Source organism: Phlebotomus papatasi, chromosome 3, assembly GCF_024763615.1.
Source record: "Phlebotomus papatasi isolate M1 chromosome 3, Ppap_2.1, whole genome shotgun sequence".
NCBI lineage: Eukaryota > Metazoa > Arthropoda > Insecta > Diptera > Psychodidae > Phlebotomus > Phlebotomus papatasi.
Genome location: NC_077224.1, coordinates 29,693,472 through 29,716,370, shown reverse-complemented (window position 1 = coordinate 29,716,370; position 22,899 = coordinate 29,693,472). Strand labels below are relative to the sequence as shown.

At 33.3% G+C, this 22,899-nt stretch overlaps 1 protein-coding gene across 2 annotated transcripts in view; it reads right to left on the bottom strand.

The window, feature by feature from the left end:
• LOC129807513 (phospholipid-transporting ATPase VD) overlaps positions 1–22,899 on the bottom strand; it is a 49,829-nt gene that overhangs the window by 11,782 nt on the left and 15,148 nt on the right. For both annotated transcript variants that reach the window (XM_055856816.1, XM_055856817.1), the window contains exons 2-4: positions 12,626–12,986; positions 7,133–8,235; positions 1,995–3,042 (exon numbers count right to left, since the gene is read on the bottom strand). In XM_055856816.1, coding sequence (XP_055712791.1) covers positions 1,995–3,042; positions 7,133–8,235; positions 12,626–12,986 — 2,512 coding nt within the window. The remainder of the gene's footprint in view (positions 1–1,994; positions 3,043–7,132; positions 8,236–12,625; positions 12,987–22,899) is intronic.

Sequence of the window (22,899 nt, the reverse complement as noted above, 5' to 3'; positions counted from 1 at the left end):
AGGTGATTTGTAGAACTGACATAGTTCGACATTAAACAAACCCAAGGGGGAGATATTAGGGTGAAAATGTGTACTGTACACCACTTCCAGGCATTTCCACAATTTGTATGAAATAGCCCTTCGCACTTCCAAAGTTTCGCAACACTCTCGAAAATTCTGCAATACTTCCAGCACTTCCTGGACTTCTCATACTTAGAAATAAATAGTTTATTTAATCTGATGAGAAATCTAGTTAAGAAAACTTTAAAAAATATCTTAAAAAATTTATTATTACGTATATTATTAACATTTTGCTTATATTTTGAATTTCTAGCGTCAGGTATTCTTGCATACTTATTTTGTATTTTCATAAGAGACCAGTGAAGCTACTTTTGGAAAAGAGTTTTTTTTTCAAAAATGTATTGTAGTTTGTAACAATTGAAACTGCGTTTGAAAGTCTGTAAAGACCAAAAGTACGAGTACAACAACTAATTCAGCACTTTAGAAGTGTCTTCATTTTTTATTAAACTTAATTCTCTCCTTGTCTTCAAAATCCTTTAAAATTAAAACATTTTGCATTCTTGGGAAAGGTTTTAAATGATTGCTAATTAACTTTTGCACCAAACTTGGCTATTTTTCCCAGGACCTTTTCCGTTATTGTTATATTAGAGAAATTTCTCATCACCTGTCGCCAATCAATCACGATTCAGAAAAGGATCTTTATAGCAACATATCAGGAGAAATATGGCCACAGTTTCTCTTATTCCTTTCCGTGAAAAATATGGTACCCATGTAGCGAGTTTTTAAACACATCGCAAGCTTTTCTACAAAGCGAAATACGATCGAATTATTATTTTCCATTATTTTAATAATCTCTTCAATTGTTATAGAAAAATTTTCTTGCACTAGGATACTCACAATCTCACCATCAATATTAGAGACCGTTTAAATCGGATTTGATGTTTCGAAGAATAAATCCCTATTTCTTAATTTTCAAAGCCACTTTTAATCATTTTTAGAGCAAGGATTCAAAGACAATTGCAATAGCTATGTCATTACAGTAGACTCTCTCAAATTCGGGCATTTGGGATCGATAAATCAACCGAATTAGAGAGAAATTTGTGCATCAAACTGATTGAACTGCAACGATTTTTTTTTGTTAATATGCATACTCATATTGAGTTTGCATGCTCATTACTATTACAAATTTCATGAAAACCTCTTAATAACGCAAAATCCACATCAAAACTAAGACAAACCATAGCAAATTTTAGCATATTTGCTTCATTTGATAAAATCATTATCAAACTTGAAAAATGTCAACAAACTTTTTTCAAATTCAACTGCTGCTCGAATTATAAAGTAAACCGGATCTTAAAAGAGCCAAATTAGCGAGAGTCTACTATATTTACGAGCAATTTTGAATTTGAAATTCACGTAAAAATTAAAGAAAATTATTATTCAGGTGAATATTTCCTCGGAAAAATTACTACACAAATTAGGCTGTAATAAATTTGAGCTTATTTGCCCCATTCCATTGTCATAATCGAACTTGTAAAATGTCAAAAAAAAATCTTTTCAAATTACACTGCCGTTCGAATTAAAAATCTCAACTAAAATTAGCGTAAGTCCGAAAAATACGGAATCAGGCAGAAAAGACCTTATATTCGGGCACTTCCACTTTCAAAGACTTCCAAGCACTTCATTTTTAACCATACACCACTTCCAACCCTAATATCTCCCCCTTGAACAAACCCAAAGTTGGAAATTTTTTGAGTTCTCAAACTCGTTTAGTCTACTAGAACTCTATATTTTCCTGAATATTTGTTGAAATATTTTATTACAAGTCAATATTCAGAACTAAGATTAATTGGAGATTTTGGACATGAAAATTGGTTATCTGCACCTTTTTTCATGGATAAGGTGTCAAACAAAAGATTATTAGTCAATATGCTAAAATTAAAAAAAATATTTAATTGTTTTTGTGTATATAAAGGCAATTTTCTACAACTCACCTGAATCATGGAAACATCATTGGCCCCGTCTCCAATGGCAAGGGTCCTCATTTGCAGTTCTTCCTTTACAACTTTTACAAGAAAGGCTTTCTGTAATGGAGTTGAGCGGCAACAGAGCACAGACGCGCAGTATTTGGTCAATCTTAAAAATGGCTTTGTCAAATTTGACCTAAGATCCAAAATAAAAGTAAGCGTTTTGCCGTCTACGACTAAAGCTCTCGCCTTGGCACGACTTCCACTGGGACCTTCAGTGAAGGATCTCTCAATCTCCGATAGATAGAACATAATGGACGTCTCGGCGGCATCCCGCGAACGGGCAGTCAGTCTTAAGAGCTCCATTTGTGGATTGAATAGTTTGGCCGAGTACGCCACATTTATGGCAGTTTCTGGCTTATCACCTGTCAATACCCAAATCACAATTCCAGCCGACAAAAGTGATGATAGTGTCTCTGGTACACCATCCTGCAGACGGTCCTCAATGCCCGTGGCACCCAACAGTGTAAGATTCTTTTCGATACTCACAAATGAATCGCGCACCTTCTTCTCACGATTCTCCAATGTCATCTCGCACTCCTTGTGCCTCGTAGTCCAATCTGTATACTCTGCCAAACTGAGTATCCTCTTGGCCATTACCAGCACACGTAGACCTTGCCTAGCATATAGGTCCAATTGCTGTTGTGTCTTCTCTCGCAGATGCCCCTCAACTGAGTCCGGTGAACATGGTGTGAGACAGGCCATCACAGAACTATCCGCGCCCTTTGTGTATAGGATAATCTCTTGCGTCCCATTGCGCCTAATAATTACTGACATACACTTCCGAGAAGAGTCAAAAGGCAATATCTTCAGCACCTCATATTCGGCAACACCCACACTTGGGATGTTCATGAGAACGTGATTAGGACTACGATTTATCAAGCAACAGTCATATGTGTATGCAGCATTGACTAGAGCCAATTCATCAGGACTTTCAGCCTCAAAGATTGGTCTCCCATTCGATGGAGACTGTTGTGACGATACTTGATTTCTCAACGGTGAAATTTGTGACTTACTATGAAAGAGAGAATTGACAAAAAAAAACCCATTCATAACCACATTTTGTTTGTCTTACTCATATATGCATATTATAAGGTTGCCCCCCACTTCCTTAGTCACGCTACCAAAATTATATTGCACATTTTCGCACGAAATCTGCACGGAAATTGGGTCATGAACTCACTTTCCAAAGTGAACAATTTGATAAAATTAGATAATGAAAAAAGCGAATGAATTCAGTGTAAATTTAATTAACACTTTTAGTCACTTTAGACGCTATCAGTGGATTCAATGGATTGATGTCTGTATTTGCAGGTAAATTTAGGTCACTTTTTTCAAATCCATCTTAAGTATATTATAGTATAGTGCCTAATTCCTCAACAATTTTCCCGTATTTTTTTTTCTTTTAGTAATTTCAATTTCTTTGTAAATAGAGGTTGACTAATGCCGACTTCCAAGTTTAATAGTAACTCGAAGGATATCGATGTATTTATTACTCTTTTTCGATGTCAAATTTCATCTCGACTGAAGAATAAGCTTAAATGTTTTCGATTTAAGAATATTCTTCAACCAATACGATTTTAGTTTGGCAAAGTTCATATATGGATTATATTAAATAAAAATATAAATATGGGGAAGTGGGGCACTTTTGAAATTGGGGTCTTTTCTTCTACTTTTATTAAGCCGGAGTTTACGTACGAAGTACTATATGTAAGATCCACAAACCAATTGTGATACTAAATTGCATTATGATAAAACCTCAATTCCTTTTAAAAATAGAAGGAAAAAGCCCAATTTTAAAGATGCTCCAATTCAAAGGTGCCCCACTTCCCCCTAACAGTGCACAGTGGGGCCACTCCATACAAATTTCGGCCAAAACCCTAACTCTGAGGCAAGAAGGTCATATATAGGTAATTTGGGGTCCCTGAATTCATTTTTGACCATAAAAATTTTTAAAAAAATTCATAGGGGAAAGGGGGGGTAACACGTACACAGGGCGCACGAACACCAACAAATCATATTTAGTAAGGCAAACGGTTAGAGATAGAGATTTGGAATCTTCGAAAGACTCCCCATAAGGCGACCCAAGGACTGTTATGATACCTTCGATTTTCCCCCCACCCCACCCCTTCCCCACCAAAACCATGTATTTTTGTGATTGCTCGAAAACGTGTGATACGATTTTTTTTTTAATTTTTGGATATGTTTTAGAGATTACCCAGGCGAACATTTCGCCGTTAAACGACAATACCATTGAGCCATTCCCAATAACGGTTTTTCAAGGTCAAAGGGCAAAAAGACCCTAGAGAAGAGCGTATTTTTCAACCGAATGGTATCATGTTTGGGCTTGTTGGAAATGCCTTGGAATTCTTGATAAGCCTGAACCGACTCCAATCGGTTATGAACTAGTAATAAATCGATTCGTAACCGATAGGTAATTTTGGTCCAAAAATCAATTCTATCTTAAACTATATTTTGAGGGATCTTTTGAGTGATTTATGAATCGGTTCATTACCGGTTCATAACCGATTAAAACCGCTTCAGACTTGTCAGAAATTCCAAAACCTTTCTGACGAGTCCAAACATGATACCATGCGGTAAAGAAATACGCTCTCTAGAGCTTTTTTAAACTTCTATTACTTTGAAAACCCGTTATTAAAAGTAATTCTTATGCACATATATAATCCTAAAATTATCTCTGAAACATATTAACCTTAAACAATCTCTAAAGCATATCCAAAAATGAAAAAAATCGTAAAAACCAGAAATTCGAGAAATCCCAAAAAACATGGTTTTGGCGGTTAAAAGGGCGAAAGTGGGTGGGGGGCAGGTAAGTGAGAGGCATGTTAACGATTCTTGGGTCGAATTATGGGGGTACTCCTAAGGTATCAAGTCTCTATCTTTAATCCCTTTGCTCCTAGATACTAAAAAAAAACCTCATTCTGGGTGTGCATAGTCTCAGAAAATTGCTTTGGAAGGGTCTCCGGGCAACTTTGGGCAAAATGAGGTTAGTATTTCCTGAAAGTAGATTAAATTTGAAGGAAAAAAAAGCTTTTCAGAATAGCGGCAAGTAGTGGCTTCATAAGTAGAACCTTTGATGAATCTTAAGAATTTGAAATTTATTTCAAGTAATACGCATTTATAGGAATCGAAGACCTTGTAAATCCTTATGAGGACAATTTTAAATGGTCAGTTTGCATTCAGTGATATGTCTTCTGAATAAATATGGCATTTCTTTAGAAAAGTACACTTGGCTATATCAATTAGAGTCCATGAAAACGTCGCTAAAAAGCCAAAAATGACGAAAAAATTTCTAAAAAGGTGACTTTAAGAATCTCTAGGGTAATTGGCTTAAAGCGAGACAGTTTGGAAAGTTGGACAAAGCAGTGTGGAATGTGAGACACCTCTTTAAAAACTTGATAATAAATCAATTAAATATTTCAATTTTCGATAAAAAGATTATTAAACCTAATTTTATGATTATTTTAGAAGTTAAAAATGCAAAAATCGTTATAAAACAATAAAAGGGTGACTTGCAAGAAGAATTTAAAAAATGTATTGCATGCGTGATATTCATAACCTTGACACGGTAGTTGTCATTTTCTCTGTTTCTTATGGAAGTTGCTAGGAAAATATCAAAGTGTTTTGTTTGATTTTTCGGCATAATTTGTGAAATATTATTAAGTTCGTAGTGAAAATCGAAGGACATACATCCATTTAAAAGGTGAATAAAAAATATTTGTGAAATATTACATTTAAAAAGGATAGAAAAGTGATTTAATTTCGTGTTGCATTCAAAACAAGTTTTATGAAATCTTGGACAAGTTGATTTTGTGAATGAATTTGGTGGTTTTGTGCAGTGAAATCATGTTAACAAGGACGACAAAGATCCTTAAGTACCCGGAGAAATAGTTGGAACAGCAGTTAGCAGCTGATAAGGCGAAAATCTCCTGGAAAAGGCTGCAAGGATTTCTAGATTCCGAAGACCACTTTTTCTGACAGAATGGATAGTAAATATCGCAAAAACTCTTGGAGAAAGACAAATAGGATCCTCTACAGAACTCCCAAAGCAAGTGGAAAAGGACTTGGGCGGATGGGGAATTGAAATGTGCTAAAAATTGCATCCGCTTTAAAGCTATAACTGCTGGACAGCGCAAAGGGGTCTGTGAAATTTACAAAACCTCTTTTTAGTTGGACGTCCAGGAAGTTCTTGGTAATTAGCGTTCCTCAACTGTTACCCGGATATTCAGTCTAAAAATGCATTTGAAATTGAATTTTTTCTTAAGTGTCTCGCTTTCCACCATTTACCCTATAGACTACAATTTTTGACCGACTTTAATGAAAATTTGGGAAAATGTTCTTCATTTATCGCAAAATGAAATAAACATAATTTTGATTCGATTAAAAATGGTTGAAAAAAAATAGGTTTTGGCCGTCTTGGTCCCACTGTGCAGTGTCTTATTAAGCCATGTCCAGTGTATCACATGATAGTGTGTTATAACATGGGGACCGCGAGATCAATCTATTCATTTTGCGATTTGGAAAAGAGTTATTTTAACTCCCAAAAAGAATTATTTTTACTCTTAAAAATAGTTAATTTAATTTTTAAAATGAGTTATTTTAACGCTTTAAGAGTTATTAAAATTCTTTTTTTTAATGTAAATTTTAGAACAAAAGTAAGTATTCTTCTAAGAAGAGTTGAAACAACTCTTCTGAATATTATGCCTAGAAGAAAAATTAACTCTATATATAGTTAATTGAAAATCACAACGAAAAATAATAAATTTCACTGATTTTTCCTGAATTTTAAGCTCTAGACACATTTACGACTTAAGCCGAAAAACGGCTTAACGCTTAACGTAATTATAACAAAAATAACTACCTGATTACTTTTCCATCAGTTTCTGCATAATCTGTTTCTCAGATTAGTTAGTGGGAAATTGATAGAAATTTGGCCAAATCATTATTTTTATTATAAGTACGTTAAGCCATCTCTCAGCTTAAGTCGTAAGTGTGCCTAGGGCATAATATTGCCAAAATTTAAATATTTTAAGATGGGAATTAGTTCTAGATTTTTTTTTGAATAAGCTTAATGTCTAACTTACTTGTCTATGTTGCTCCGACTAGATTGCTTGTTCCTCAGCACCGAGGATATGGCATTGATTTTGGATGAGAGAATGGATTTGGCTCTCATGGTAGGACTCACTGGCATTTGCCGGTGAATCTTCGTTGGACTTTCCGACACTGGAGATGACTCAGCCGAACTGTGAATGGGCGACAACGACGGCACGTGCTGCTTCAGTGTCACATTAGGCGGGGGTGATGGTGTAATAGATCGCGATTCAGCTAGGCGCGTGTATCGATCTCCCAGGCTACTTGCCTGACCTCTCTGATCACTCGTGATACTATCATTGGGTCGAACAATCGTCACAGCTACCCCTTGATCGTCTTCGATCACACCACTGGCATTCATGAGGTCTCTATGAGGTGTAACACTAACCACTACGGTATTGCAAATAGCCAATACTAGAAGAAATTCTTGGATGCGCTGTGCACTAGAAGTGTACGTGACTCTATCACCCAAAGTAGCGGTCATGTCCTCAAACAATGTCGGATTGGCAAGGACTGGAGGAACAGGAGAACCTGGTTTCAGGTACTCCTTTTCCAACTCACTAGGCGGATGATTGTAATCAATCCCATTGACTGTACAACGTCGGAAAATCATCTTATTTTCCGTAAGTGTGCCCGTTTTATCCGAAAAGATATACTGCACCTGACCCAGCTCTTCAGTAATATTCATAGCTCGACACTCAGTTCTCTTATTCGTATGAGGATCATAGAGTTCAACATTGTTGTGAATATGATACACCTGGAGAATCTTACACAATTCAATTGTCACATAGAGCGAAAGTGGAATCATTATCTGCAGAATTATCACAAAGGTCCAGAATGTAAGGAGACCCTCATAGCTTGGGACAATTTCAAAGGGTAAAAATGGCACAATCATCCCCTCAAAGGATTTTAGCCACATTTTACATCCAACAGCACCAATAACACACAATATTAAAAGGATAATCACACACCAAATCACATCAATGTTCATTTGTTGTTCCAACTGTGAGCGTTTGTAGCGAGGACCACTGTTATTAAGCATGGCCTTCGTCTCGTGACCAGCATAAACCACCAATCCCTCGGCGTAATCCGTGTTCTGCACCAGACGAAAAAAAATAAATAAAGGAAATTTGAAACAACTGAAATTCGATGAAGCAAAAACTAAATTATTTAAAGCGACAAGGTCGCAATTTAGAGTGCAAGAAGTAATACATAATAATTTCTTAAGCAATAAAATTGCAAATATCTCTGCCTAAATAAATGTTAATTGCCCAATGTTCACTTCATGTAGAAAGAGGTAGACGTTTTTTTCTCTTTTTTTTATCGTTTTGGAAAACAATAGTCTATTGTATTATTAACCATGAAAAAGCGTCATCATCATTAATCTGAACTCTAATTTTTGTCACAGTAATATATTAGTGTAGTAAAATATCACTAATATTTTAGAAACAGTGCTCGCAGTTGTTACAATTTTTTTTTCAACAAGGGTTTGACCAAGTCAAGAATATTGACACATTTTTCTGCCAGAATCTATCACTGAGAAAAAAACGGGGGTGCGATTAACTTTTTTTCCTCATAACTTTAACACCTTTTAGATGTAAAAATATATCAACATTTTTTAATGTTAATTTAACACATTTTTAAGAGTAAAATTAACATGAGAAAGGGAAACTTTAACTCCTAATACGCCTAAAAAGCATAATGTTTACACGATTTACACCGATTTCGGATCAATATTGCAGGGTAAAATAAAATTCGGAATGTTATTTTAACTTTTTCGGATTTCTCTGTGATGGAAATCGAAAGATTTTTAGAATCAAATAAAGTCACGGAATTCAATTTCTGTTGTGTAGCGTAAGGTTAGACTCGCCTACGATTGATCAGTCATTGACAATAAAGTGGTTGCCCATTTAGGCCCAAATACTTCATCTTCCCTTAAGACTGTATATAAGAGAAAGCTTTCAGGTTGCGCACACATTCTAGCTTTGAATACTTTGCATTTTCTTCCATATTACATTAAAGAATCTGACCTCTATGGCAATATATTCTAATAACTAATAGGGGAGACTGGGGCTAAAAGTCACAAATCGAAAAATTCAAAATTCAATATCTTCCAAGGTAAAAAAGATAGTGGCTCAAATTTTTTTCTTTAGAAAGCCTCCATAGATCTTCTTCAATGTCGTAAGTTTCTTAGAATTCGAACAAGGAATTTAGAAAATTAAAAATATCGAAATTTTTAGCCATATTTTTGAAATATTTTCCTTGCAGAAGATAACAATTATTACCTATTTATTTTCCAAAATTGATGCACTGGTGAATATTTTTTAAATAATTTGGACTCTTTGAATACGAATCCGCTATCTATTTTAGAATTACACAAAAAGTAACAAAAAAGCGAAGCAATTTATGATGCCTCACGGCTAAAAGAAACGTCATTATCATGTCTTGCCGCTTGTTGTTTGAATTGGTCAAACGATTTGCAGTCTTTTGTGTGTGTTTTTTTCTAAAATAGCTTGAAAAGCACTTTTGTTGTTTTCACACTTTTCTCGCAGAGAAAACGGTGTTTTACAAAGGTGTAGATGAATAAATTTTCTATGAAAATATGTCTTCTAGGTATTTTTTCAAATTTACAGAAGCCTGTAATGAAGCGAATCAAAATATGATAATACCCACCATAATGTCTGGTACTATTTGCCCCAGCATTTTTGAAAATAGTCACAAAATTACCTTTTAGAAATTGGCTCGATAAATGTGTTTCCTTACAAAATAGAGGAAAATTACTTTCACAAAGTTCTAGAGCGGTAAATTTCCTATAAAACTGCGCTAATTAGACATTTTTGAAGCGCTCGTAGAGTAACTTGTAAAAAAATAAAATATCAGTTTTGAGACTTTTTGCCCCAGTCTCCCCTATCGCTAGTATTAAGTCACACATTTCCTAAAGAATCAAGTCAGATTCATTAAATCAATATGGGAAAAATACGAAGTATTGTAATAATATAGTCAAAATTCTAATAATATGAAAAATATGAAGAAAAATATGAAGTTACTGTGTGTGAGAAGCCTGAAACCCTTCCCCTACAGGAACGTATAACGAAATTTTAATACGGCGATAAAGGAATTACAAATTAAATAATTGGGTATAACGGAATATCGCCTTTAATTATTAATAGAAACACACAGCGACAATACTCACTACAATTAATCAATCCCTTGATACCCGATAAGATGATTAATAACTATCTCTTAATAAACGAACATACACTTATTTTTCACTAAGTTCGAAAATTGTAAAATTTTACTGATATGATTACCCGAGTGATGAATTAGGATTACGGTATTGGCGATATTACTTATAGCTTGTTCATACTTATGGAACCTCCACAAAAATCTTCGATTTTTGTTACAAAATAATTTCGAAGAACCACAAAATTAAGCATAATTTTATGTGTTATGATAACACATTACAATTTTTTTTGGGAAAAAGAGGTAGCTGAGTCACATGCTTTGCGAAATTCTCGAACTCGTGACTACGATGCTATAGCGGAATGTAGGCATGGTTTGCATTTCGCACACATATGAATCTTCTTCTTGCTCCCAAAGAGCTGGTTGACCATTTCTCATTTCGTCTCATGAGGTTAATAATTATTATCTATCTTTATGGCTTAGAAATGACGAAGCAGATCTTTGCAAACAAAGAAAAAAATGGCATCGATTGGAGGTTCACTGTGTACGAACCATGCCTACATTCCCCTATTTTTAAGATTTCTGCATAAAATTCAATAGTGTTATTCTTGGTGATATCACAGTGTTTACATAAAATAAAGAAATCTGCGACGTCGTGTTATAAAGTGGAGAATAGTAAAGTGATAACATTAAACACAATGTCGACCTAAATTTCGTGTTTTTGTATCATTCGATTGGCGATTTTTAAGAAATTTGTATTTTTGTCTTGAATCTTTTTACTCATCTAAAATGTTTAATCGGTAATGTTTGTTAAGCAGAGCATACCATTTTCTTTGTAACTTCTACAGTTTCTTGATAAATCAACAAAATTTTTGTTGAGACAATGGAGACTATGCAAATTTCCAATGCAGAAATTCTGCTGAGAATCTGTAGATTTTCTCTAAATGTACTAGAATATACCGGTACAATTCAAAAAACCTCTGAGTAAAATCGGCAGGTAGAGCAATGACTTGGCGGGTTATGTAGGGGACCCTAGATGGTTCCTACACTGAGAAAAAAAATGGGGATGCGATTAACTTTTTTTCCTCATAACTTTAACACTTTTTAGGTGTAAAAATATATCAACATTTTTTAATGTCAATTTTACACCTTTTTAAGGGTAAAATTAACATGAAAAAGGGTAGCTTTAACCCCTAATACACCGAAAAAGCATAACATTTACACCGATTTCGGATCAATACTGCAAGATAAAATAAACATTTCCGGAATGTTATTTTAACTTTTTCAGATTTCTCTCACGCAGTGTAGTCTCTATGTCTAACTGTTTGGCCTCTAGGCGTGATAACGGCTGGCCGGACGGACAAACAACGTGACATCATTTCTCAGAAATCGTCTGAAACTTGGAGGTATGTTGGTGGAAATTCTGAAGGGTGAAAAAATCGAGGGACTATAATTTTATAATATACCGCTCTCTCTGTGGAGTTCGAGCAATAAAATTGCGATGAGGCCATAAGTATAGACAGGCCGTAAGTTATTGCTGTAACTTTATATGCAAAAGATGTATTCCCGAATTATGAACTGGACAAAAAGGGACTTTAAGGATTTCATATGGCTTGCATTAATATGGGAGCTATTGGTCTAAGAAATTTTGTAAAATCACTGCAAATGTTCAGACTTTTGTAAAGTGGGAGAATTCTCTAACTCTGCAATTCAATGAAAAAAGCTCCCAAGAAAAATAATAGGGACTGAAATTCATACCATTTAGGCCAAAATAAGAATGGACATCTTTTGTAAATTATAAATATTTTTTTATGGTCAGCTGGGATGGTTTTTAATATATTAACATCAAATTCAATGTGATCAATGTCAGTTAATACTATCTATTATTGTCTATTTTTTCATAAGAATTTGGTAACTCAACTAACTAGTCCTTAGTAAATTTCTTCTAAATAAAAGGCATGGAAAGTATATTGTCATATTATAAGCTAGACCCCACTATGTTGTTCATTTCGCATAGTCACATTACATCAACACATTTTATGTATTATTTATAATGTATGTCGCTACATATGTACAAAGAAACTTATAATTATGACGCGAAAACACAAATTAAATAGTTATGGCCAATAAAAGCGTAACCGTCAGCCACATGTCACGAAGGGAGGTTTTTTTTTGATATATATTATATAGAAAAAAAAATTTGTCGTGTCAATATTTAAAAGTATTTCCTGTGGTGTAGTAAAAAAAAAGCAAGAAGAAAATACATAAATTATCTATTACAAAACAAATTTTCTATTCCTTACCTTAAGACGACTTTCCCGTAAGAGGAGATTTTCCGTGGATACAGGAACTTGTTCACCTGTAGGATGAATCATGGCACCGTGAAATCGATAAATTTTTGTTGATGGTGCATCCACTTCCACGCGACTGACAAATTTGCTGGCTGAAAAACAGTGTTGCTTTTCTGCAAATCCACGCACAACCTCTCTCCTCTTGAGATTAGTTTCACCATCAAGATCACACGTGTCAATGTAGCAAACACCATGGGGATCACTTGATCGCAAGAGCAGAATATCCGCAGGCACAGTCTCATTATTAGATATATGTACTAAATCTCCTACTCGAATATCTTGCCATAACACTCTTTTGTATCGCTCAGATTCCCTGAAAAAATACAAATAGTAATACTCTGATATATTGCATTATCTAAAAAATAAACATATTAGAAGTTGACATAAATTAATTTCTTTTTTTTTCTTCTATTTAGTCTCTCTAAGCTCTTTCATTAAACACAATTAAAAATCGTATTGCGCATTTTTGTTGCATCATTTTATATATATAAACCTTTGGAACAACCTGGTAGAAATAAAAGAAAGTTTTACTTGGATAGCGCGCATTGTAATTTACATGAATATTCTATAGTGGATTTTCATGAATGGAGGTGTTTTATATATGAAAATTTCAAAGAAAGCAACAAGTGGTTCAATACACTATGTAATACTTTTATGGAGAACATTTATTCATGGGGTTGAGTAAAATTTACCCCAACACGCATGAGGAAAGTGAGGACCTGTATTTCAATTATAATGTCTCTATAGAAGCTCAATAGTAATCAAGAGCTCACAAATTGTCGCTATAAATTTTTAACTATACCATAACTTTGAGCAATACTAGAAATTGTATCACAATTATTATCACACAGTATAGAATTTCATCACTATTTATTATTCATATGTATAGCTATTGAATAGTTTTTCAATGCTCAAAGTAAAAATTCAATCTCAGCACAAACAAACATTGATGTTTAACAATGTTGCAATTTTCTATTCAGGAATAAAAATATAGGTCATCTGCGTGTGAGTGACATTGAGCTATATAAGATGTATATTGGGAAATGGTCAGGCGCATTGAAGTAACAACCCTGACATTGCTGTGCAACAAAAAGTGAGGGAAACACGGAAACAGGACACCTATATTCTCTTCACCAAATCAATAATATCGCATTATGCTTTCCATGCTTTCCACTGGAGGAAATCTCATCAAGTACATACAGGTCGAGTGAAAAGTTTTGTGATCAGATATAAAAAGATAACATATAATTCTAAAACTAATTTAATTCTATGGAGTAAGAAACAACGTTTGTATCGTCATTTCTTCCATCAAAAGAAGATACAAAATCAAAGCAGATTGGATAACGATTTCTACAACGGACGAATTATTCCGCCGTGGAAGCAAGTTTGTGATTGCAGTGCAAGCAAATACTGAGAAATTCTTCAAATGCTGTATTTCTTCGTCATTTTACAAAAATGCTGTCCAAGCTTCCACCAAATTGGGAAACTTGGCAAAGAAGACGGATCAGGAGATGGCTCCTGATCCTATCTGAAACTCTTTGTGACTGTTGGATTGTCCCTCAGCGACTTAGCGCAGTTAGTAATTTGGCTTTTTTAGCCTCAGGTCTTGGGCATACGCCACCTGTATTGGCAAGATGATTGCCTCTTGAGGGTAAATCGGGAAGAAAACTCCCCGTAATCCGGCTATGGTGCGCCTAAAGAGTCCACAAGAGTTCAGATAAGAATTTTTTGGAGCCCTTTTCTTTATTGCCTTAGTAGAAAAGATCCACTTGGCAACTGGAAGCACTTGGCCGTATAAAATTTGACACATATGAAAATTATGCCTTTAATACCTTGGCCAAGGATGAATTTGTGCAAAACAGGATAGGCACTTACTTGTAAGATGCCACTGAAGTATCTTCCTCAAAGACTGCTAGACTGATTTTATTATTAAAAATTCTTACTATTTATACAAAAATTAAAATTCTACCCCACTATGACACATATTTCAGAGTAGTTTTAAAATGCTTATATCTCCTTAATTACTACTAGTAAGGAGTTAAAATGAATTCCAAAGTATTTTTAAAGGATCATAAAATGATACTGGTATGATTATATTTAGAAAAGGTGACCTAAAAGCTGTTTAATTGCGTGTCAAAGTTGTGCTATTTTTAAATGAAAATAGCTCAAATTTTTGGTTAATATTAGAAAAAAATATTATTCATAAAAGACTTTTATATTACTATTATAGTTTCTAAAGGTCACAAAAATAGTATAGTAAACATTGATTGTATATAGAATCTATTATTTCAGTAACTATTAACCACAGAACTTTGTCAAATTTTCAAGTCAATTAAATCTAAATCGCGTGAATCTTTAGTGGAGTATTTTACAATAACTGATTTACAAAAGTGATTATTATCCTAAAAATGTTCATCCTGAACAAATGCTCTTCACAGGGGAATTACTTTAGATTTCGGTACAATAGAAGACCGACCGGTGAAGTTGTGTTTGAATAAGTTTGTAACTTCAAACCCTTTTAAATACACCCAAATTTCACCAATTAAACATGGTTTTAGAGGAGACTGAGGGACATATTAACTATCCTTACATCGATTAATGGGGCGGGGGGTCCCCCAAAAGTCCCAAATCGTTATCTCTTACCGTTTGACTTCTAGAGCTGGCGATAAGCCGGACAGACACACGGACAAATGAAATAACGACATTTCTCACAAACTCGTCTGAAACGTGAAGGTTTGTAAGTAATCTCCTGAGGGTGGGAGGTGGAAATTTTGGGGAGTGAAAAATTAAGGAATTAATGTGTGAATTATCTCTGTGAAGTTCTAGCAGTAAAATTCTATTGATATTGGCACCGAACTCGGAACTTTTGATTCGACCTATATAATGAGAGTTTAGCAGTTTTGGTAAACGTCTTTGAATTCTTTGGCAAGAAAAGCCCGTCGAATAAATAGCAATCTAAAATCAGGTAAACTTAGGGTAGCAGAGATTCTTTCCAGGTACATTGATGACCCTTGTAAATAAGAGAAAATTCAATTAAGACTTAAATTTTGAATCTAATGCCTTCAACACACACAGGCACATCTTTTAGGCCAGGAAAATTTCCTGAAATCAAAATTCACATCTCTTTCTTCTCAAACTTTTTGCATGTTTCTATTCCACTCTTTCTCACATAAAATTGGACTGAAATATAAATTGAATTTGTTGTGATGTTAAATAGAAGAATAAGAGTGCCTAAGAGTAGAAAAGACAAATGAATGAAATTTTTATGAAATTTTCTTGATCTAAACGATGTGCTGGAAGTATAAAGAACAGTTTTGACTAAATTAATCTAGATCACCAAAATTTATAGTTAATATTCGCTCAAAACTTCAAACCAGGGAAAATAACATTAATTTTAGCAATATGGTTTTTACAACAAAATTTACATTAGCTTTGATCATCAATATCAATTGTGTAGACTACATTACAAATCCAGAGAATAATTTTTAGCAGCAATTACTTGAAACCAAGCATGTAATTGTTGTTATGCAACACATAATTATCATATTCAATAATGTTCACGCTGTGATCTGTGTAAATTACTCACAATGCTTCAATGATTATATGCATATTCTTTATTATCCATATAGTATATGACATATGTTTTGCTTTTGTCAATCATATTAATATACTGAATTCAATTTAATTACAATTTTCTTGCATATGATATTCCAAACTCACGAAATCGGGGTCAAGTTCAACATACGCACATTATCAATATACATTTACAGAATTAGCAAGTGCTTTTTGCAAAATTACAAAAATATTATATTATAATTTTAAAAAAAAATTATAAACAGATATATAATTAACAATAGCGTAAATTTTAAACTATAAAGATTTGTTTATATAAAAAAAAGATGAGTCAATCGTGTGGAAGCATTGAAACGTGTTTTTGTGTTTGCGTGAGTACAAGTTCGATTTTCAAATTCATTCCGTGTTTTATGACGAAGAGGAAAAAATCAACAATAATCTCCCAAACAAACAATTATCTCAAATTCTATTCAATGAAGTTCTCAATATGACAAAAATATTAGATATATCAAACACTCGCAGTATTTACTGAGACTTTTCATTCATACGTAACGGAGTGTATGTTTAAAAGCCTTCAGTTTCCTATAAGGAATATTAAGTAGCGTGATTTGTGATTCTAACTGTTTGAAAGGAACACGAAGTGTAATATAGAAAACGATAAGAAAGTTGATATGCGTGATATTGTCAATGAGATTTTTTCTCGGAAATTCCACATCATCACGAACGTGTCAACCCACTCTTCGGTATCGATAATTGTTTAACCCACAACCCTCACATAGTTTTTCCTTGGTATTGGGGCTGTGGCAGAAAAACCAATGTTTATTTATTATTAATGTTGTTGGCAGCTGAAGCCATTTGGGCGTTTACGAGAAAACTACCCCAAGAACACACTCCAGCACAAAAGTCCTCCATCACATGAGAGTTTGAGTGAATATAAAAGCAGAAAGTTTTCACATCTGTCTAAATTCATAAGGATATCTTTGTGGCAGTAGAGATTAATGTTATTGAACTGTTAAGGCAAAGTCACGTATTAAACTTTGTTTATTATATGAGACATTCAATATACCAATGAGGGATCTGATTGATCCAACGATCTTGGAGTGAATTATTCCATCATAATAAGACTTTTTCTTCATGGTCAATAGTTTAAGGTCATGCACCTCCTAAAGAAAAAATTAATTTCAAAATACACTCCATGGTAGATAAAACATAAGATAAAATCCCCAAATTGCGTCTAGGGTGATTTGGTTATAGATCTATAAAAGAGCATAAATTTCCTATTGAGCAGTTTTATAAACTATGAAAAATCTTAGCCCTTGACTTTCAACTCGACGTGCTTGTAATGAAATTCATTCGACCTTCACCTGTCGATTGAGCATAAAAAATCCTTCTATAGCTTCTATGTAAATTTATTATAGTGAAAATGCTGAAATAGTTAAGATCGAAAAAAGTATATGGAAAAAGTGTGCAAAAATGATGGTATAAGTGATAATTTTTTTTCTTCTCACACTCTCTATTGGATATCCCACTCAACCTGACTTGTCATAAAATGCAATGAATCATAAACTAATCGATAAAAACATTTTTTTTTCATCACTGCTAAATCCTTCTTTTCTGCTGAAGAGTAATTATTTCACTTTAATAGCCGGATTGTTAAGTCTACAAAGTAAAAGCAGGGCTTAACTCTTAAATCAAGACATAGTTTACTAGAGAAAAATAAACAATTTTACGTTAATTTAAATTGCCATAAAAATCAATAAGAGACTCCATATATTGGCACACTAATGAACTTTATCAATGTAGAAATATCTTCACAATCTACAAAAAGAACAACGAAAATTTAGTATAGAGAGATAGTAGTATAGTTTAGTATAGATAATTCCGCTTAGACTATGCTATCTCTCCGATTTTCCCGTTTAAGTGTGAAATAATTGACTTTTCCCATAATAACGCTTTGAAAATTGAAACCACTCGGATGCAAATTTGGTTGCTTATACTCGACCAAGACACTTAAAATAGGGTTTTAAATGGAAAGTCTCACAAAATACAACAATTCTTCGATATAGTTGAAGTTCATCAAATGAACACTTGAGGCGCTCTACGCAAAAAAACGAGTTCAAAAACAAATAACCTTATTTATCTCAGCTCCTGAGCAACCAATAACATCAAGTTCTTCTGCAAAATTATAAAGAATATTCTGGTCCACATTTCACCCATCTATCACTATTCTGTTACTCCATCAAAATCCTTGATATTTTGGTTCAAATACAAAATTTGTATAATTTCACGAATTTGATTCAAAATAACTGAATGGCGTGCCCCAACTTCAGCTCTATATCGAATTTGCATGCATTCCGAGTTAGCTCACGTTAAAAATCTCAGCTACATAAGCCGGTTAGGATTATCTGTCCCTTTGAATGAGGATACAAAAACATTATTTTATTAATCAAAGTAAATCTAACAATACATCACATGTAATTTTCTCTGTTTCCATCTCAATTTTATGGATTTGAGCTTCTCGCTTTAGATCAGAACCTATAAAAACTGTTCGGCAGTTGCTGAGGAACGCTATGAATTATCTCACTTAATACGCTATAGCGCTATATAATAGAGCTAGTTGAGAAAATCTGCTTTTGCAGACGATAAACAATCAGAATTTCCGGACTCTCGCCAACTCTATGATTGATTCAACTTTTTTTAACCCTTCCATTCATCATCGCCCTTTGAGACAACTCTACTAGACACATGTTGCCACTTCTACGTCCCTAATGGGCTGAATACACCTATGGCTTGACGTAATTATAATCAAAACAATGATTAAACCACATTTCCATCAGTTTTTCACTAAGCCGTCTCTCGACTTAAGCCATAAGTCTGTCTAGGGCATAAATTCCCTCTAGTTCATTGATAGAGGTCTCTCAAACTTTTAAGTGATCTTTATTCAATGGTGTCTGCAGGCCCTAACTGGTAGCACAAACCCTGAGTGATGCTAATACGACTGACAAGGGCACACGAGCTCCAGGAAAGTTGTTCATGGTGCCTCCGGAGCTATTTTTTCCTCGATCCTCTTTGGAAACACTGCACTGTCACATTATAGCGTCCTTTGACAAAGGCAATAAAGGTGATTGCCAGCGGGGAGCAAATAGAGTTTTCCTTGATGTCTCAGATGTTCCAATATCGAATTGGAGAGATCACAGATGTCCCCACTAATTACCTTGGGTGCCATTCTGGTCACAGGACCAGCCATAGGTGTGCTAATGTCTAGATAGACTTATGACTTAAGCCGAGAGACAGGAAACTGATAGGAATGTAGTCTAAACATTATTTTAATTATAATTACGCTAAGCAATTTTTCGACGTAAGTCGTTGTTAAGTAGTAAATAAGTTAAGCGTAGTTAAGTCGTTAGTAGAATTTAAGAATAAAATTTGAATTTTTAATAAACAAAAAAATTATGACAAGCTTTTCAATGTATTGAAATAAAAAAAAAATAACCTTAGACAAAGTTTTGTATAAACAAATTGGTAATTTCCCAAGAAAATATTATTTGCTTCCAAAAATTCAAATTAAAAATATTTTTGGATGTTACTTTGCACTTATAGGTTTTTTTTTCATCTTAAATACATGCAATCAAATAGAAAATTTTATGGGAAAATTATTCAATTCTAACTGATCAGAACACAATAAATAACGTATCCAATAATAAATATCTAACTAAGATATTATATAGCTTGATGATTGCGTTTTTCCAAGGATTCAAATGGCGAGTGAGAAAAATTTATTGAAGAAGGGTCAACGAGTGAGTGAAACTGTTGCAATTACTATAATAAAAAAAAAGTCAATAAAATGTTGCCTCTTCTACTGCAATGCGAATAAATGAATAAGTAATTAATTTATTGCTATTTGCTGAGCTATTCAAATGTGTGCGTCAATTTATATGTACAATGAAAATACACAAATCCCATCAAAATTTATTGAATTTCTTTCACTTCTATCTTTCTCTTCATTTCCTGTCTGTCTTTTCAACCAAAAAGAAATTCCGTTAAGTTCAGCAAACAGTGATATATATAAACGGTGATATATACATTTCGGAAAATATTGCATATATTACTGTTTTTCTAATCCAAGAATCTGCTTCATATAGCTACAATGTAATGCATAGTTTAGAATTTACAAAATTAGCAGAAAATATAGAGTGAAAGAAGAAAAATCTGTAATGTACTGCGAAAATATTTTTGTATTCAATTGTAATGCATAAAAGAAAAAGAAAATGGTTGGTGTTAAGTTAGAGAAATGTAAATCCAATTTAAATCCATATAATTCTTGTCACGTGCATACGAAGAAAAGTTCATTGATGTTTAAATTACCTGCGACTTATATTAATTAATAAAGCGGAAATTTGATAAGTTCCGTAATTTCCACAGCTAAACCCGATGACCCATTATTTTGCTCTCCTTCAACTGGAGTATAATACAATTTTCTCTTATTACTGCAATTCCTTCTATGGTCATTTATCTGTATTGAAATTTTCTGATTTTCCCACGTGTGCACACTAACATGATTTTTCTTTCTTGTAGGAAAAACCTGCGTAAAGTGCAAGTGACAGGGTTTGAATCTATAGAATGTCCAGTCCAGTTTACTCTATATAGTATAACTTTAGTTTATCGTGAGACATGGGCACGTTGTATACATCCATATATTAAAATTCAATAAACATTCTCTTTCAGGGTCAACCAAATGGTAGGAACTAATCGTTTCGATTTGGTTTCTGCCTTGTGCCGTTCTACTATTTGTCCATAGTACTGGGGGGTTTTGAAAGAAATCAATGAAAAAAACAACTTTCTGAACAAATGGTGTGAGTGCCTTGATTAGATTTTGTATGAGCAGAAGGGAAGAAAAAAACCGTAAATTGCCACATCCTTCTCATTTCTCTGTCCCCAAAAGGCGAGACATTAAATAGAGACAATATAGAGAGATTGATAAGGTCATGGTCATCTTGAGAGAGTTCGTTGTTCATAATTTCACAATAGAATTCACCATGGAATAAATTTCGAGCTTTTACCGCAGAAATACTGTATGCAACGTCTATTAAATATGAATATAACTACTCTCAAGAACCTTCATAAATTAAATGTTAATTAAAAACCTTTCTGTAATGTAAATTAATGAGAAGCATGACTTCACTAGGCTACTTATCGGGATTTCATTTGCTTTATGATTTGTGATTAAAAGAAACTTTTAATATTGATAGAAATTACATTGTAGTGTTCCCATTTATTCTTAAAACTTCAGATTTATGTTTATACATTTTATTTAAATCAAAATCATAGATAGATTTTTTTTTTCTAAAATGGTTCATGTTCGAAAATAATTAGAATCACGTTTTCGATAAATATTACTAATCTTTTCAATAATCATGTTTCTTTCGAAATTTAAGTAGAAAAGAGATTAGTAAAAATGATTTCAAGCAAAATGATTCCAATTTTGAAAATAGGGTGGAGTCTACACTCATCATGGACGTAATGTACTTATGAACAGCAGCGTGCAAAAATCTTAAGTTCTTACGTAAAATAGATTTCAAAAAGTTATAAAATTATTAGTTTGCGTTTTTATTATTATTAGTTTTTTTTTATTTTTCGATATCTGTTTAATATAATAACTTAAGATTTTTTCAATTTGTCCATAAGTGAATAACAACCATAAGTGTAGACTCCACCCTACAATTAGTTAATCAATATCAAGAAAGAATATCTTTAAGCAGTTTTAGCAGTAAAATTTTTTTAAAGAATTTGTATGTACAATATTTTCGTTCATCATAACGCTAATTTACTGATTATGATAAAAATTTCAAAACCATTATTTTATGTCAAAAAAAAACGAGAAATGAAAGCATACTCTTAAACTTAATTTTTTATTAATTCAGGTTCCGAAAATTGAAGTGAACTTTTGAAAATTTATATGTAAAAATTGAAATATTTTAGGTCAGAAAGTCATAATATTTGGGGTTATAATTAGGGGAAAGCACGCTACCTTTGGACGACTCAAGCTTCGCACAACGTGTTTTTTCAACACGTTTTTAATTAAGTTGATCCATTTACTATATTGGGGTAAAGTACTCTTCTTTCGAACGTTCATGCCTTCGAATAATGTGAATATTCTTCAATTTTTCCTAAGTGACTTACATTGCATTAATCATTGATAATTACGTGATAATTGTGTGTAAGTCTTTTTAGAAAAATATAAGAAATTCACATCATTCGAAAGCATGAACGGTTGAAAGGACAATACTTTTCCCTATAATTTAATAGCTAGTCCAGTGTCTCAAATTTCCTGAAAAGAGCCATGGGTAAAATCTATTAAGAAAATAGATAAAAATGAGTTGTCTGAAGATAAAGGTATCCGAAGATAGTGCGCTTTCCCTTATATTCCTTTTAAATAACAAAAATTATTTTCTGTAAATCTTCTAACTTATGTCTTTTTATTCTAAACAGTATAGAAACATAATGTTTTGGTGAATATTTCGCTCTTGCCATTCTTTTGTCAACATTTCAATGTTATACTAGCCGTAGTATACAGTTTATGATGAATTTTACATAAAAAATTATATGAAAGATAATTTATATTAAAAACTCTATTCTTACGTTAACAAACAAAA